Here is a 16152-nt window from a genome sequence, read left to right on the forward strand (position 1 = left end):
TTTCCCTTTCTTTCTCTACTGTAGAGTAAGTAGTAGATTTGCCCTCGTGCTCACTTACCACCTCCTCAAAATGATCGTCGTTCATTGTCTAGACTGAATGTATTTTCTGTTGGTTCCGGGGTTTGTTTTTTAATGACTGATAGCGTATCTTGGCTGGGCCACCCCCTCCCTTGATTCTTGAGTCTTTTGGTCTTTCGGTCCCTCGGGTTAAAAAAGTAGAGCTATCCCCACGTCTTTTCTACTTCCTCGTTCTCGTCGACCCACGAAAAAAAAAAAAAAAGATCGTCCCTTTTTTTTTCGCCGCAAGGAACGGATCTCTTCTGGTCTGACCCAGTCAGTCGTCGTCTCCAACCTCTCTTATCTCGGTCTCCTCTCTAGGGTTGAGCTCCATTTTGGAAAAGTTCTATATCTTCTCTTCCCCACCTCCCAGGGTCCTTCCTTCTTTTTTTTCCCTCTCTTGTGCTTCACTGCTACCAAGCTTGAAGCTCCAGGTCTCTATATCCTCCTTTCAACAGGACCTAAACACCAAACAAGAAACTCAATTGGTTTTTTGAGTCAAAATGTCTGTCCATCATAACCCAGACCCTGCTCTTGAGCCGGCGCATCAACATGTCCACCAACACCACCACCATTCTCCCCGCGCCGCCCACGACGATGCTACTTACACCACCGGCACAAACCCAGACGGTTCAATCGTTCCTCCTCAGCAACATCATCAGCACCGCAACTCTCTAGACGAAAAGTTAGCCGCCGACAAGAACCATCATCATACACCTCCTGATTACAGCGACCACGAAAAGAACGAAGCTGGTGTCGTCGATGCCTCGGCTGGAACAAACTCGGAGCGCAGCTCTCCCATCGGCTGGCGCGCAAAGCTCGGCCCTGTCTACCGATACCGAAGACCCTTGATCCACATGTTTGTCTTTTGCGTTTCTACCGCTTGGTGGATCGCTTCGCTTGTTCTGCATCGCGATGATAAAAACTGGGTTGTTCCCTTTCTCGTCTGGCTCTGCATCCAGCTTCGTCTGTTCTTCTGGCACGTTCCTAGTCGCTATGTCTCCAACGCTATCAAGGCCGTCTGGGCTAGAACAGCTGTTGTAGTCTACGAAATGATTCCCTCCAAGTTCCGCACTCTTGCTGGTGCCAGTGTCGCTGTCGCTGCTATTCTTGTCGGATCTTTTGTTTCCGAGGAATCAGCTGACAACACTCGCGAGAACCGCGCCGTCAGTCTTTGCGGTATGGCTGTATTCATCTTGATCCTCTGGCTCACCAGTCGTGATCGCAAGGCTATCAACTGGCGCACTGTCATCGGTGGTATGCTGACGCAGTATGTCATTGGTCTTTTCGTCCTGCGAACTGGAGTTGGATACGACATCTTTAGTTTCATCGCTGAGCGCGCTGCCGATCTTCTCGGTTTTGCTCGTGATGGTGTTGCTTTCCTGACGAACCCCGATGTCGCTGCCACGCCAAACTTCTTCTTCAGCGTCATCCCCGCCATCATCTTCTTCATCTCCCTCGTCCAGGTTCTGTACTACATCGGTTTCATCCAGTGGTTCATCATCAAGTTTGCCACTTTCGTCTTTTGGGGTCTTGGTGTTTCCGGTGCTGAAGCTGTCGTCGCTGCTGCTACTCCCTTTATCGGCCAGGGTGAATCTGCTATGCTTGTCCGACCTTTTGTTCCTCACATGACAAAGGCCGAGCTTCACCAGATCATGACCTGTGGTTTCGCCACCATTTCTGGATCTACACTTGTCGGATACATTGGTCTTGGACTTAACCGTGAGGCTCTCGTATCCTCGTGTATCATGTCCATTCCTGCCTCTCTGGCCATCTCCAAGATGCGATACCCCGAGACCGAAGAGACCCTCACAGCTGGTCGCGTTGTCATTCCCGACGATGATGAGCACAAGGCTGAGAACGCTCTTCACGCTTTCGCCAACGGTGCTTGGTTGGGTATCAAGATTGCTGGTACCATTATTACCTCTCTTCTCTGCATCATCGCCTTTGTCGCTTTCATCAATGGTATCCTCACCTGGATCGGAAGCTACATCAACCTCACCGGCGACTACGATCTTACTCTGCAGTTGATCCTGGGTTACCTTTTGTTCCCTGTTTCTTTCCTGCTCGGAGTTTCTCGCACCAACGGCGACAACTCCACTGGAGACATTCTCCCTGTCGCTCGTCTCATTGCGCAAAAGATCATCACTGTAAGTTCTTAACCTTTAAAGTAATACTCTACAGATACTGACACAAAACAGAACGAGTACAACGCCTTCACCGACCTCACCACCAACGATCCCACCTCTCAATACTACGGCCTCTCCCCCCGCTCCCAACTCATCGCCACCTACGCCCTCTGCGGTTTCGGCAACATCGGTTCTCTGGGTATCCAGATTGGTATTCTCAGCCAGCTCGCCCCCACTCGTGGTGGTGACGTTGCCCGTCTTGCCGTCTCTGCTCTGATCTCCGGTGTCCTGGCTACTCTCACCTCTGCCAGTGTCGCTGGTCTCGTCGTCACCACCCAGTTGTCCGACTTTACACGAAACCAATAACCGCGGGATGATGTGATGTGTGTATGTTGTAAGAGAAGAAAAAGAAAAGAAAAAAAGAAAAAACGAACAAATCGTATATAAAAACCTCTGATGTATCAAGGACCTTTATGATATGATATGCTATACTACTACTATATATACCAATGCTATACTGAAGGCCACGAGATGGCAATAATTCAAGAACACTACTCTTATATCTATCTACTGTGCGATGAGATGTCGAAATGTACACTCTTCTTCAATCGACTTGGGGTCATCCTTTAACCAACATCGTCTTTCCTTGGTGAAGCACTTCTCTTCTTACCCAACCATCATGAACGACTCAAGATGGAGACAGACATTCATCGGCAGTATAAACATCTCCACACTCGTCCCAGGCACAGGCCATTATCCTCTTTTGCATCCAACGCATCAGACCACAGCGGGGACTAGATCGTACCTCAAGCGAGAAACACTCAGATAAACTTTGGTAAAAAAAGAAAAACTTGCATTGGCCCACCGTGGTGTGACTTACAGATAAGCGCATCGTCAGATCAAGTATGCGACATCTTCTGTAAGCAATAACTATTCCTCAAGTGATAACTTGGTGTTGACTTGTAGACCCGACCATGAATTGAGACTGCATCAATGAGAATTAAAGATTAAAACAAGTTTATGCAATTTAAAGCAATTAGGTATATATGTGCTTCATGACTCTATATCAATTAATAATAACCCAAATCATTATCCGTGTACTCTTCTTCTCGTCTCTTCTCCTCTCTTTCTAACCAAATGCTCAATCAAGTAGACGACTTGACCAATTTTTTAAACTCTCTACTCGTACGTCCACTCGACCCATCCCCCTCCCTCTCCAACGTCATACTCTCCCTCTCCCTCTCCTTAACCTCCTTCTCCTCCTTCTTCCTCTCCTCCTTTTCCTCTTCTTGCTTCTTCTTCTCCATATGCTTAATAGCATCCTGCGTGAGTTCCTGCCTATCCAACAACTCCCACACATCCTTCTTGCGCGTCTTGCGATCGCCGCGACTAATGAGTAAACCAGCGGTGATGTTGCAGGTTATACTCACGCAGAGAATCACAGTCGTGATGGCAAAGGGTCGGGTGTGGTAGTCTATGCCCCATGTGCATGCACCGAGGGAAATCTGGAGACAGGAGTGACAGTCGAGAAGAATGACGATGGCGAGGAGGTATTGCTGGGAAAAAGGGAAATGGGTGAATGTTTCGTGTGGTTTGTAGAAACTGTGCGACTTGGCCATTTTCTTTTGGTGGTGCTGTAGTTTCTTAAACTGCGCAAACGTCAAAGCAGGCTGGTCGGAATCAGGACCATTCGACTTGGCGTGTTCTAGATCAATAGTCTCAGGACTTTCGGGTTGCGGTTCTGGGTGTTCATCCATAGTGGCGATTGTCCCATCTCTTTCAGGATTATAATTCTGCGCATCGAGAAGTACACGGGCTTGATGACCCGTTAAATGCGAATCTTCAATATTGGTCGCAACTCCTGTCGGGACGCTCTTCTTCTGCAGTCTCTTTCTGGGCTTTTTGCCCTCTTCAGCTCTTTTGATCAATCGTGTTAAACGCCAGATGTGAAACATGTGGTATGAATCTACAGCGCGGAACGGTGCGAGACCATCACCCATGATGGCGAAGAGAGCGACAAGAACACTGTCGATGATGTGGACCAGATAAGATTGCTTGTCGCCTACGTAGATCCAACCGATGAGGAAAAGAACCCACGCTAGACCGAATAGTGTGATGAGAGTGGCGTAGAGAGTAACGAGGAAGCCGAGTGGTCGTCGAACATATTGTCCGAAACCCTTCATGCGACGTTTAAGGCGCGCGCGTCGGGAGTGTAGCATATGTCGGACATGATCATCTAATTCAGCCTTTTCCTCGGGTGTCCATCCATCGAGAGTTGTTCCGTGCGGGAGAGCAGCGTAGTGAGAGTCTGTAAGACGAGAAGTAATGGTGTTGCTTCGTTGGAAACGTGGGGTTTCTTCGTCGATTGTATCGGGCACGCCGGTGGGTTCTTGGTTCTGAGCTTCTTGAGCTGCTGCTTCGCGACGACGTTCTTCAGCGACGGCGCCTCGTGCCCAGTCTGCTTGTGGATCGTGACGGGATAGGGCATATGTTGGACGACGGTTGATCCATTTTCCGAGATCGGGAACGAAGAGGGAGTTTTGAACGTTTGTAAGTGTTGAGAGCGTTTGGACTTCGGGGTCTGCGGGGGAATGTTAGTTGTGATTTAAACGAAATGAATGTTTGGGTCAGCTTACCAATGACATCAAGCCAATCCACCAGTTCTTGGTCGTATTCATCATCTCGACGATCATCAATATCCCGATTTCGCATAGGTACAGCAATCGAATCGGCATCGGGTTGCCGTCTGTGATTACCAGGCCAAAAGAAACGACTCGCTCGTCGCAATCTTCCCTGTCTCGGCCGTATCGCATCCTCAGGAAGAGAAGCCGTAGGGGACATGGCGCGATCATCATCACTCATACCCAACTCAGCCATACTCGGACGGTTACCCTCTTCGGTGAGTCTCGGCATAGCGGCCTGTGGCACTCTCCGGGAATGCCGCGCTAGCGCATTCCCATCCTGAACTCTCGCCCTCTCGGGCTGCGAAACACTCCGCGGTCTCCCATCGTCGCTGAACCCATCAAAACTATAGTTGGAGTAGACAGAACCATTTGAGCTGCGGCGGATGCGAATGCTAGGCTGTCGCGCCTGATCGATGGGAGGTCTGTTGCGTCGCGGGTATTGTTGATTGTAAGCCGTGTTTATGTTTGTAGTAGTAGCGGTATTTGTATCAGTGTAGGAAGGAAATGCGGAGAGCGATGCTTGCGATGGATTCTGCGATGGGTATCGAGGAAAAGACGATAACGAAGTTTGGGATTGTGCTGAGGGCGCTTGGCTGAGAGGGTTGAAGTAGTCGGATGCTGTTTCGTTGATGGGTTGTGGACTTCCGGGGTCGGCGGGTTGATTTGGGTGCGGTTGGAGAGGACGAGAAGAGGAGGAGGGACTGGATGGACGTAGAGTTTGGCCGCCTATTTGGAGATGGCGGCGGCCTGAAGATTGAGATGTATCGTTGTTGGAAGCCATGCCCATGAAAAATGCATGGCAGAGGGGAGAGAAAAGAAAAGTAAGGAACTGAAAAAAAAGGTTGGGAGGTTGGAAAGTCAAGTATATCTTACAGAGTAGATGTAGGTAATTTGCATGCCACTGAAACAGTGGAACCAGTAAAAGCAAAACATCCAAATAACCCAGAACACGCTCACGCTGCGGCAAAACAGGTAAAGAAAGCAAAAACTGGAATTAGTCAGTCGTCACTTTCAGAGACATAATAGGTCTAGTCCCAGGTCCGATCAGCCGCGTGAGATGCAAGTATGTATGTATTCACTAATAATTAAAACCAGTTATCAACTAGTAGGGGGGGCCGCCTACGTAGTGAGGGAGATCAAGACCCACTGAAACGACGTCACTTTTTGCATTCGCAATCTCTCAGACTCTGATTCTCAAGAAACTAAAAACAAAAACATTGATGCCGGTATATCCGCTGACAATTCAATACTACGTTGTTATATCCGAGAGAGTGGAATTTATCATCATGACTGGACACACTGACATATTTAAACACCGCTTATCACAACAATCGTCTACGATCGATGTTTTGAAGTACTAATCCTTGTTTAAAATGACGGGATATAATTACGGAGAATCTCTTCCCTTCCCCTAGTCAGTACATATTATCATGCTGTCCTAGTCAATCCCCAGCCGCATTAATTCACTAGCCAACAAATAATACGCCACAACCAAAAACAATTACATCACTTTTGACAATTCATCCGTTTCACCTTGCGACCTTTCTCCTCTTTTCACTCGTCCAAACAAACCTTGGCTTCTTCTACAACGTCTCTTGGCTTTTATTTAGCCTCGACCCTTGTCTTTGCATTCCGTCTGTGCTAAAAATCTGGGTTTTATCTGGGATTTAAGCTTAACTTGTATGTTCAGTGCAGAGGCCAACTCACCCTATACTGCATTGTAGATGAGTGTCATTGTTGTTTGCTTTTTATTTAGACAGCGCATACTGGATTTCTGTGGGTATGTTATGTAGTGATGCTATATTTGTTTTTACTCGTACGCTTTATTGACTGTGACGATGGTGAATTACTTCCTTGGATGTTGACGCGTTACTCAATGTCTTATCTTATGAACTGTCTAGTAGGTAGTAGAAACGATAACCTCCCAAGTTTCAAGTTATAAAAATAAAAATAATCTAAGAGCTATAGGCTAAAGGATATAAAGTGGTTTATTAATTTCGTCTCTTAGGCTTATGGTAGCTAATCTTTCTAATACCCTGAGGACTGTTTAAGTATGTAGTACCTACAGACGTGTTACCCTACCCTTCTGACTGTTGTGATCAACACAAATATAGTTGGACATACCGAAATTTTACTGTTTTTGAGTATCTCATTTCTTCATGAAAAGATTGAAATCTCAACGCATAATAGTTGAACCTACTAGACCATCAGGTATTATAGCCGTAGCTATACATTTAGACATTTACATATCCAGATCGCGATCAAGACTGAATATCGCAAACAAGCATCAGCTGCACATATTCTCACATTGACGTAGGGTCTTTAACCAATAGAAAAATCGGGCTTATGGTCTAGGGGTATGATTTTCCCTTCGCATCTTTACAATGCTTGGGAAAGGTCCGGGGTTCAATTCCCCGTGAGTCCATTTCTTTTGCTTACCTTTTTGCATGATTCTGACGTTGGCTCTGTAATTGCAGTGTTCCTTCCATTGATTAGACTGTTTTGTACCCAACACTGTCGGCTGATCCTCATTCCAGTGTCTGGCTCTGTAATTGATCTGTATTTGTCTGATAATATTGCATCCAATTGAGCCTTTCCCCACGTCAACTGTGTCGCATAAGGTCACCAGGCCAGAGATAACAGTCTTAACTGTATCTTTTGTCAACTAGGTAGTTATTCAGTCTAGGTTCACAAGCCCAATCGGTGTCTATTCACATCCACCACATGTTCCACTCCCAGTGTATCTTGATGTCGTTTCAGACTAAACTTCTACAGCAACACCAAAAAGATCTTGTCACCACGTTGGGTAAAAATCATGGACTCACGGGGAATTGAACCCCGGACCTTTCCCAAGCTCGTTCTTCTGACAGTGTCATAGTGAAGATGCGAAGGGAAAATCATACCCCTAGACCATAAGCCCTGATTATGTAAGGCCTTTGCTTATTGCAGCTTATATTTGCGGGAGTTGATGACTCTGGCCTTGTCATTTTTAGACGAGACCCGAATCGGCTTTGACCACGCAAACCCGAAATCCCTCAGAACATTCGACAGGAAACCATGAGATCAACAATTGCTTGTGAAAGGTAAAGCCAATCCATCCTTGACTTATATAACCACTCTAACAAATTTGTAGATGCAGGTATACAATTCCTGAGAAATGTTTACAAACTCCGTCTGACCACCCTCAAGGAGATCAAAAGTGAAATGTAGACACAACGACCAACCACCTTGCGCAGGCTGCATCAAGAGCGGCAATACCGAAACATGCGTTCTAAGTGGTCCTGTTCTCGGACGGAGCTTGTCTACATCTAAACCTCGACCTGCAAAGAGACAACGACTCAGTGTAGATCAGACACCATCAGAGAATATCTGGCGAGACATCAATGTAGTCTTTGAACAAACACCACGAGCGCAGATTATCAGTGCCATTAATTTATTTCGGTCACAGTTTCCTGAATTTGGGTTTCTTCATCCTGATGATCTGGAGTATCGACAAGATGAACTCAGCGCTGTGCAGAAATTGCGACTTCTTGCTATTTTTACCGTTTCACATCGATACTCATCGACTTATACTGCAGAGACAAATAATCGCAACATACTATTTATCGCCGGGGAGGCCCAGAAACGAGTCACAAGTGGTCCGAACCTGTCCCTCATCCAGACCTTTCTCATCCTGTCGCTGTGCAATTGGGGTGATGGCGATGGCTTCAATGCATGGATGCACTGCGGTATAGCCACAAGAATGGCCCAGGGTTTATTAAGTACTGGCTTTGCAAGCTGTGGCAAGAGAGAAACTCTTTCAGAACTTGAGAAGAGGACTTTGTGGACGTGTTTCAAGATGGATAGACTTTTGAGCTGTGGAAAGCGACGACAGGCAATGTTTCCTGATGAAGAGATGCATTTCTCTCTTCCCGTCAACGATACGCAGTTCCTTTTTGGACAAGCCTCGCAAAATGCTAACATAGATACAAGTCTGAGGGTACATGGGCCGGATGATCATCTTGTTCTTCTTATTCAAGGCTTGAGGATCTGGTCAAGGGTTCATACGTGGATTGCAGAGGGTGGAAGAAGACGACCCGGTATGACTGAACCGGAACAATGTCCTTTTAACGAAACCTCATATTGGCATAATATGAGAAAAGATTTATTTGAGTGGAGGGATTCTCAAGATGCTCTTATGAAATACCCTGGGACAAAGGTATCGGTGCATGCTCAACGAGGACAAGCTGAAAGGTTTGGATACATTAATCTGGTCTACTACGTTAGGTAAGCGCGCCAACTTACATCTCAGACTCTGCTAATCGTACATAGCTTGATATTTCTCTGTAGAGAATACGTCCCCTTCAGTCCCGTAGACGAAGTCAAACCTCGAGGCCCCATCGAACAACCACTCCTCAAAGCCCGCGGCCCAGACTCATTCTGGATCCAAAACGTCGTTCAACTCTACGACGCAGCAACACAAATATCTTCTCTGCTCTCTGACCTAGAGCACGTCGGATGTCCCCTCCGCACACCCTTTTCCGGCGTGTGCGCTTTCTCATCTACTCTATGGAGTTTATACGGCGCTGCGTTTCCAATCTTTATGGGTTTCACAGAGGAACAAGCTCACGAGGCTGATGCACAAGCTGAGAGGACGATGAGCGTTCTAGTAAGGATCGGACAAGTTTGGGGCCTTGCGAAAGAATGGATTGAAGTTCTCGATACGGCGAAAAATATAATGACAAGAGGTGAAGGCAGAAGAGTTAAGAGATCGAGGTATGATTACCCTGAGTTGGAGGATTCGATACACCTTGCTCCATTGCAGGGAATGCCGCGACAGACGTTTGATCGTCTTGCTTCGACTTCTGTCAACGCTGCAGGTGATGATGTTTCGAAACTGCATCAGTTGGTTGCTGGGGATGTTGAGCAAGGGACGGAAGTGCAAGATGTGGGTTTGAATGAGGAGATGGTGGGTGAGGGTGAGTTTGTGGATGAGGATTGGTGGAGGCTTTTGTCTTTTTGTGATGATCCGCATCTTCTTTCGACGAGTTTCGATGAGGCTGGAGAAGGAAATCCGAGTTAGTTGTACATAGTTTCCAAGCCTGATAATGAATACGTTCTTGGTTCTGTGTCTAAGAGTGGTGATACTGTAGAGGTCATGTAGTGAACTTTTTCTCGTACGAAAACACTATGAGACCTATTGCTTAGCAGCTGGCTTCCAATTCTTCTTTATTCAATATACTAAAGACATCTTTGACCGACATGACTTCGGATTTTGTATCATCTAACCTGCCCCTCTTCCTGCTTCAATGTTGCAATGCCTGTACACAATAGCATGCAGGCGTGACATGGACATGTTATCGAGGACCCCATCTCTTAGTCTCCTCTATCGGGTGTTATACAGATATAGATAGATGTCGGAAAGTTGACGATAAGTTGGTGATACCTCATTGGTTAGCACATTGTATGTAACCCGAAATGTCAAACCCGAAGCCGTATTCTAACCCGAATGACTTCTATAAGTTACTCCACCCCCAACGCCAACACCATCTCAAGATCTCAACTTTCTAAACAGAATTCCTGTACCTGTTTAATATCCCGGATTTTCTACTCAACTTCTACTAAGTAACTGGTCTTGAGCCAAATCTCGCAACAATGGGCGATCTTCAGTCGGCTTCAGAGCCCCATCTCATGCACCGCTCCCTCCTCAGCCGTCCCGAAACAGTCTCATCCGCATCAGGCGTCTATCTCACTCTCTCCTCCGGCCGCAAAATTCTAGATGGCTGTGCTGGCGCCGCAGTCGCTATCATCGGCCACGGAGACACTGAAGTTCGCGATGCGATAGTCGCCCAAGCTACTCAAGTGTCATACGTACACACCATGGCCTACACGACATCGAGCTCCGAAGATCTCGCTGATCATCTTCTCGAAAATGAACCTTTTGGTCTGACGAGAGCTTACCTTGTTTGTTCCGGAAGTGAAGCTATGGATGCAGCTATGAAGCTTGCAAGACAGTATCATGTTGAGAATGGACAGCCTGAAAGGACGAGGTTTGTCTCAAGAAGACAAGCTTATCACGGGAATACTGTTGGTGCTATGAGCGTCGGTAGTTTTGTGGCGAGAAAAGCACCTTATAAAGGCGCCATTTTGCTTGACAATGTCAGCCATGTGAGTGCTGCGTACGAGTACCGCACCAAGAAGGATGAAGAAACGGAAGAAGAGTACTCCGAGAGACTGGTTGATGAGCTTGAAGCAGAGTTTCTATCTGTTGGACCTGAGAAAATCATGGCGTTCATTGCAGAAACAGTCGGAGGTGCAACAGCAGGGTGCATCACGCCTCCAGCTGGATACTTCAGTGGAGTTTCGAAAGTATGCAAGAAATACGGCATTCTTTTGATCCTCGACGAAGTCATGTGTGGAGTTGGACGATGCGGAACCTTCTTCGCTTTTGAGCAGGATGGTGATGTTCAACCTGACATTGTCACCATTGGCAAGGGACTAGGCGGAGGCTACATGCCCATTGCCGCAACGCTCGTGCACAGAAACATAATCGACACGTTGAAGAAGGGAACTGCTAGCTTCAACCACGGACATACATATCAAGCCCACCCAGTAAGTTGCGCAGCAGCACTTGCGATACAAAAGATCATCCGCCGAGACAATCTCGTATCCCGATGTGCTACTCTTGGCGAGAGATTGCACAAGTCCCTTGTCGATACTTTCCAAGATGCCGAGTTTGTGGGAAACATTCGTGGACGTGGATTGTTCTGGGGTATAGAGTTTGTGCAGGACAAAAAGACAAAGACACCATTTGATAGCAAGGTTCGGTTTGGAGTCAAGGTTCAGGAGAGGGCGTTTGAGTTGGGATTAGCTGTTTATCCTGGAATGGGGACTGCTGATGGGATTGTGGGAGATCATGTTATTGTGTCGCCGCCTTTGACGATTACTGAGGAGGAGATGGATATCTTGGTTGGGTTGTTGAAGAAGGCTTATGATGATGTTGCTTCAAAGCATGGTTTCTTTACTTAGCCGACCGTAAGAAGTTTTATGAAAGGAAAAAGCAGTAGAAGCTAGTTGGAAGGCAATGCTTTAATGTATTTAATTTTTTATGACGGCTTAAGCTTTCGTCTTCTCGGTTTCTTCAAGGTTATTAACAAAGGTTAATCTGTCCGGACAGAATGATTTAATGTATATAAGAATAAAGTTGAGTCTTTAAAATAAACCTGTTACTAAATCTAGGTACAGAGTAAAGAATGAAAGGCGTTAAACTAAGAAAATCGCATACAGCCACTAAACCCTTATCCTACGATTTCACCTATGGTGCCTTCTGAAAATCATCTCTTTCTCCTGCTTCTTGTCTGCCTTCTCTTTTGCCACACTACGTTCTTTCTCCATTTTCTTAGACAGCTCTTCTTGTTTTTTGGCGTGGTCCCGAGCTTCCAGATTCTTCGCTTCCTTGTCGTTCAGGTCTTTATTCTCCTCAATCACATTCTCGGCCCAAGCCAACTCCTTCAACTGTTCCTCCTTCAGCTGTTGATGTTGATTCTTCAGAAGTTCCAGGTCCTCCCGGAGCTTCACTGCTTTCTCCCACGTGTCGAAGTTTTCATGTATGCTCATATCCCCCTGAATTAATGAAGCTTTCTCTAGCCAAAGTTTATCACGGGCATCTGCTTCTGCCTTTAGTGAGTGCGCAAAGCCTTCCCGGAAACGATCTTCAAACCAACTCGATCCATCATGCTTGTCTACAATCTTGGTGATAAGCTCCTTCTCGATGCATTCTTCGGCCAGTTCACCGATCCTACCCGACTCGATCAAATGATCTAGCTCATATAGCATGTACTTTTGCTTCCATTGAAGTAAACGCTCTGCGGCCACCTGTTGGATGACTTCCCCCTTGAGGGTAGTCATCACACTCTCCCGTATATGCTCGATGGTCTCATTGGCTTGATTGTTTTCAAGATCGTGAGCAATCTCACCGAAACTGCCTCTCCATTGATCAGCAGAGGCGTTGATGTGATCCAGAATGGCCTTTTCCACGGTGACATGATAGTTGTCGCTTGGCCAAGTAACCTCGGCCCTCATTTCCTTGCGGCATCGCTCTTCAGCATTCTTAATCCTCTCTTCTCTATGCTGAAGCAATGCCTTTGCGCATATTTCGTTCATTTTCCGACTTTCTTGCTCTTGGTCAACTTTTCTCTGTTGCAAGTCCTCTCTGTGCCATTTATACGTCACAATAGCCATGTAAATACCGAAGAGCCCAAAACCAAGGCCCATAACGGTGATCGAAGTGTTCATGTCGTTGATAGCTGAGTCTGCCTTTCTCTGCGTTCCATTGAAAGATGAAATACCATTGGGTGATTTGACATTACAAGTAAAGCTGAACCGGAATGTCATGGTCTTGACATCTGGATCGCTAGAAAAGGTGATAGTGTAAGTGTTATTACCAGAAGTCCACTCAGCCTTGTTAGGTGCTAACACGGTTGGGATGATCCTTTCGCTACTGTTTCTCTTGTAGGGAAAGCCGAAGTAGCCTGTGTCGGGAAAAACGACAAATTGTTGCTTTGGTGTTGTGTTAGTCTCGTAGACTGTTGCCCAGGACTTCATGAGGTCGGTGGTCAACTCCGTGTTAGCCTTGGACTCCAGCGTTCCTGCTTCTGATATGTCGTTGAAGGTCTCAACTAGAGAAGAGTCCTGGTTTAACACTGAAAGCTTGTCTTTTGATTCAGCCGTGGAAGTGTTTGTATCCTGAGCTATCCTTTCGTTAAGGACATTCATTAACCTCTCCCTGTTCCAACCGAACAGCTTTGAAAGATCATCAGCTTCGATCGAGAGTCCGTGGTCGTGGAAGGCTTTTTCAAAAGCAGCTTCCCGTGCTTCAAATGTACCAATGACTCCTGCTTGGAAGAGCTTTCGATACAGAGGATCATCGTTATTGAAATCTCCAAAGGCATTGACAAATTTGATCGCTTCCTCAGAAGGCATTGTCTCACTACCTTTCAGTAAGCTGCCATGAGATGGAATGTCTGCTGTACTTGACGCTAGAGTGACAGTGACAGGAGACAAGCTAGCTGCTGAGAATAACAAGCTTTCAGTTGGGCCAGAAGTGGAAAGTTGGGAAACAATAGATCCTGTAAAGATGGTGTCACGGGGGACTGCAAGCCCCTTAGAAGCGTTGGTCGTGCCTGGATCATCAGATAGAAAAATCTGCCCTCCTGGAAAAAGTAGATTCGTAGCAAGGAAGTAATTAAGCGGACGGAAGACCATTTTGAACTTTTCCGGCAACGTCGGCTTGAAATCCTTGTACTCTTGTGGAATATCACCGGGATGCTCAAGGTTAATTCGGTCCCAGAAACTGGTTTCCTTTTCAGGCTTGATGTTGGTGTAGAAGGATTTGTCCGTCTGCCAGGAAATGGTCACCTGATTTGAGTTGGCGGCCCCGAGAGACCATAATCCTGAAGATGCGAATGAGCAATCGAGGAAGTCTGTTCCCTTGTCCGTGACGGGTGCGGCGAATGGTCCCGCGGTCCACCTGTCAGAGCTCCATTTGATCGTTTGTTTTGGAGAGATCCACGTTAAGATGGCGTCTTTGCTCTTGTGGCTCCCTTGCTCCAGTCTGCCATCCTTGAAAAGAACTTCCAGAGCATTCTTCTCAAAGTCCTCTTCGTATGACTGGATGGGCACTCCATTACCTCGCAATTCGCTTGGAGAACGAATAACGAGTTTAGCAGAAATGGCTGACACATCAATGTCTACGCCACCCACACGACGTGAGTTTTGATCATATGGCGCAACTTTGAGCACATTCTCATTATTGGAGGTCTTCATTGGGGGACATTTGAGGTCGAATATCATCCCCTCTACAATCAGTTAGTAGGGGGTTTCCCCAACGTTTCTTGGGAGGAGAAAATTCGAACCTTGTGTCTTGGTAGATTTGGTATTGATATCTTTAAACCCCGATCCCTCTAATGCGGGCTGGATGTAATGCTTGTCAGTAACCTATCACATTCATGTTGCGAACTAGGAAAAGGCATAAATGTGAAGTATGGGTGGTGGAAAATGAGCTGAATAACATACCTTGATAAAATGCGACACCATGAGGTCGTGGCTAAGGACCACGCTTGAAGACGATCCCTCAGGAATAGGGCTTCGGTCAAAGGACTCTGGATGGAAGCTTACAGATGCGGGCCCAGGCTTCCCATCGTTCCGGCCTCCGCTCACCCCAATCCACATCAACAAGGCTGGAGATTTACCGCTGATAGATGAGAAGCAGAACGAGGTAGGTCGCAGGTTAATACTTGTGTCTGGCTGTGCTGTATTCATTCCAGCAATCAAGTACCTCAAACCTAGCGAGTGCTTCAACTCTTGCGTGATATAGGGTCCCAGATGAATAACGTAGATATCAAGCAAGGCAGGATCAATCTTCTCTTTTACTTCAGTTTCGTCTTGGTGAATATCGATAACGGCAGCGCGGAGATCGAGGGTCACACCATGAACAGTCCCTGGTTCAAGGAGAGATACCTCCTTGGCCGCAAGGGGTTTCGAGTCTGGCTTCGGAGTCATATCCTCCAGTCCTCCGGAGGTAGTCCCTTGAACGACGACGAGACTTGAAGAAGTCTTGAGGACCAGTCCAGGTTCCAGATCTCTGGCTACCTGAGTTTTTTGGTCCGTGAATTTCCCGGAGAGTTGAAAAGTGAGTTCCAAGGCAGCATCAGTGCCTTCGATGAAGCGCATTTTTGGATGTCTAAGTTTCAACTCCACCATATATTCGTTGACGGAGTTTGGATCAAATAAATTTGCTGATGGTATCCTTAGTCCTGCTCTTAATAGAGGACCTAGATAGTAGACTTACACCTGATTTTGATTGGGAAAGGATCAATATCCGAATGGCCTGTCATACTCTCGGCTCGTTTTTGCAAAAGCTCGTTCAGCTTGCCTTCATTGTAGGATACTACCATATCCCAACCGTTCAAAGTATCCTTGCCGACCATTTCCTGCACAAGCTTTTTGAAGCCAACTGTTGGCTCTGAGTCTGTCGACATGTTGGATTGAGTAATAGTACGAAATTGTTAACGTGGAAGAAGGTGTGGTTACTGAGAACAGAAGAATGTACTAAGAAGAGGATTGTTATGCTGTCAATATTGGTAAATATAACTTGGGGTGGATATGAGAAAACGAGCAAGGATTGTTCAGCTGATATACGACGGAGACTATCCAAAAGAGGCCAGTTACGCGGTTTGCCCGCCTTCGTTCTGAGACTTAGCTCTCTATTGGAGCTTGGCCTTTCACAAACAATCGTTTTCCTA

The 16152-nt window shown here is 46.6% G+C and overlaps 5 protein-coding genes and 2 non-coding genes across 7 annotated transcripts; 4 read left to right on the forward strand and 3 right to left on the reverse strand.

Moving 5' to 3' along the window:
• Positions 1-560: 560 nt before the first annotated feature.
• Positions 561-2552, forward strand: FPOAC1_003682 (uncharacterized protein; the record flags this gene model as incomplete). Its single annotated transcript, XM_044848240.1, has 2 exons — positions 561-2207; positions 2259-2552. The coding sequence occupies 2 exons, from the start codon at positions 561-563 to the stop codon at positions 2550-2552; spliced, it is 1941 nt and encodes a 646-aa protein (XP_044714156.1).
• An 804-nt stretch (positions 2553-3356) lies between these two features.
• On the reverse strand, positions 3357-5657 carry FPOAC1_003683 (uncharacterized protein; the record flags this gene model as incomplete). The annotated part of the gene is made up of 3 exons (XM_044848241.1): positions 3357-3361; positions 3415-4767; positions 4823-5657. The coding sequence occupies 3 exons, from the start codon at positions 5655-5657 to the stop codon at positions 3357-3359; spliced, it is 2193 nt and encodes a 730-aa protein (XP_044714157.1).
• Positions 5658-7210: 1553 nt separating this feature from the next.
• Positions 7211-7295, forward strand: FPOAC1_003684. Its single transcript has one exon. It is a non-coding gene; the product is annotated as a tRNA-Ala (tRNA).
• Positions 7296-7686: 391 nt separating this feature from the next.
• On the reverse strand, positions 7687-7790 carry FPOAC1_003685. Its single transcript has one exon. It is a non-coding gene; the product is annotated as a tRNA-Ala (tRNA).
• A 137-nt stretch (positions 7791-7927) lies between these two features.
• FPOAC1_003686 (uncharacterized protein) lies at positions 7928-10443 on the forward strand (the record flags this gene model as incomplete). The annotated part of the gene is made up of 5 exons (XM_044848242.1): positions 7928-7953; positions 8004-8009; positions 8060-9136; positions 9200-9828; positions 10373-10443. The coding sequence occupies 5 exons, from the start codon at positions 7928-7930 to the stop codon at positions 10441-10443; spliced, it is 1809 nt and encodes a 602-aa protein (XP_044714158.1).
• A 61-nt stretch (positions 10444-10504) lies between these two features.
• FPOAC1_003687 (uncharacterized protein) lies at positions 10505-11878 on the forward strand (the record flags this gene model as incomplete). Its single annotated transcript, XM_044848243.1, has 1 exon — positions 10505-11878. The coding sequence occupies one exon, from the start codon at positions 10505-10507 to the stop codon at positions 11876-11878; it is 1374 nt and encodes a 457-aa protein (XP_044714159.1).
• Positions 11879-12160: 282 nt separating this feature from the next.
• FPOAC1_003688 (uncharacterized protein) lies at positions 12161-15888 on the reverse strand (the record flags this gene model as incomplete). The annotated part of the gene is made up of 4 exons (XM_044848244.1): positions 12161-14706; positions 14764-14821; positions 14924-15645; positions 15699-15888. 4 exons carry the CDS (start codon positions 15886-15888, stop codon positions 12161-12163), a joined length of 3516 nt encoding a protein of 1171 aa, XP_044714160.1.
• Positions 15889-16152: the final 264 nt, after the last annotated feature.

Source organism: Fusarium poae, chromosome 1, assembly GCF_019609905.1.
Source record: "Fusarium poae strain DAOMC 252244 chromosome 1, whole genome shotgun sequence".
Taxonomy (NCBI): Eukaryota; Fungi; Ascomycota; class Sordariomycetes; order Hypocreales; family Nectriaceae; genus Fusarium; species Fusarium poae.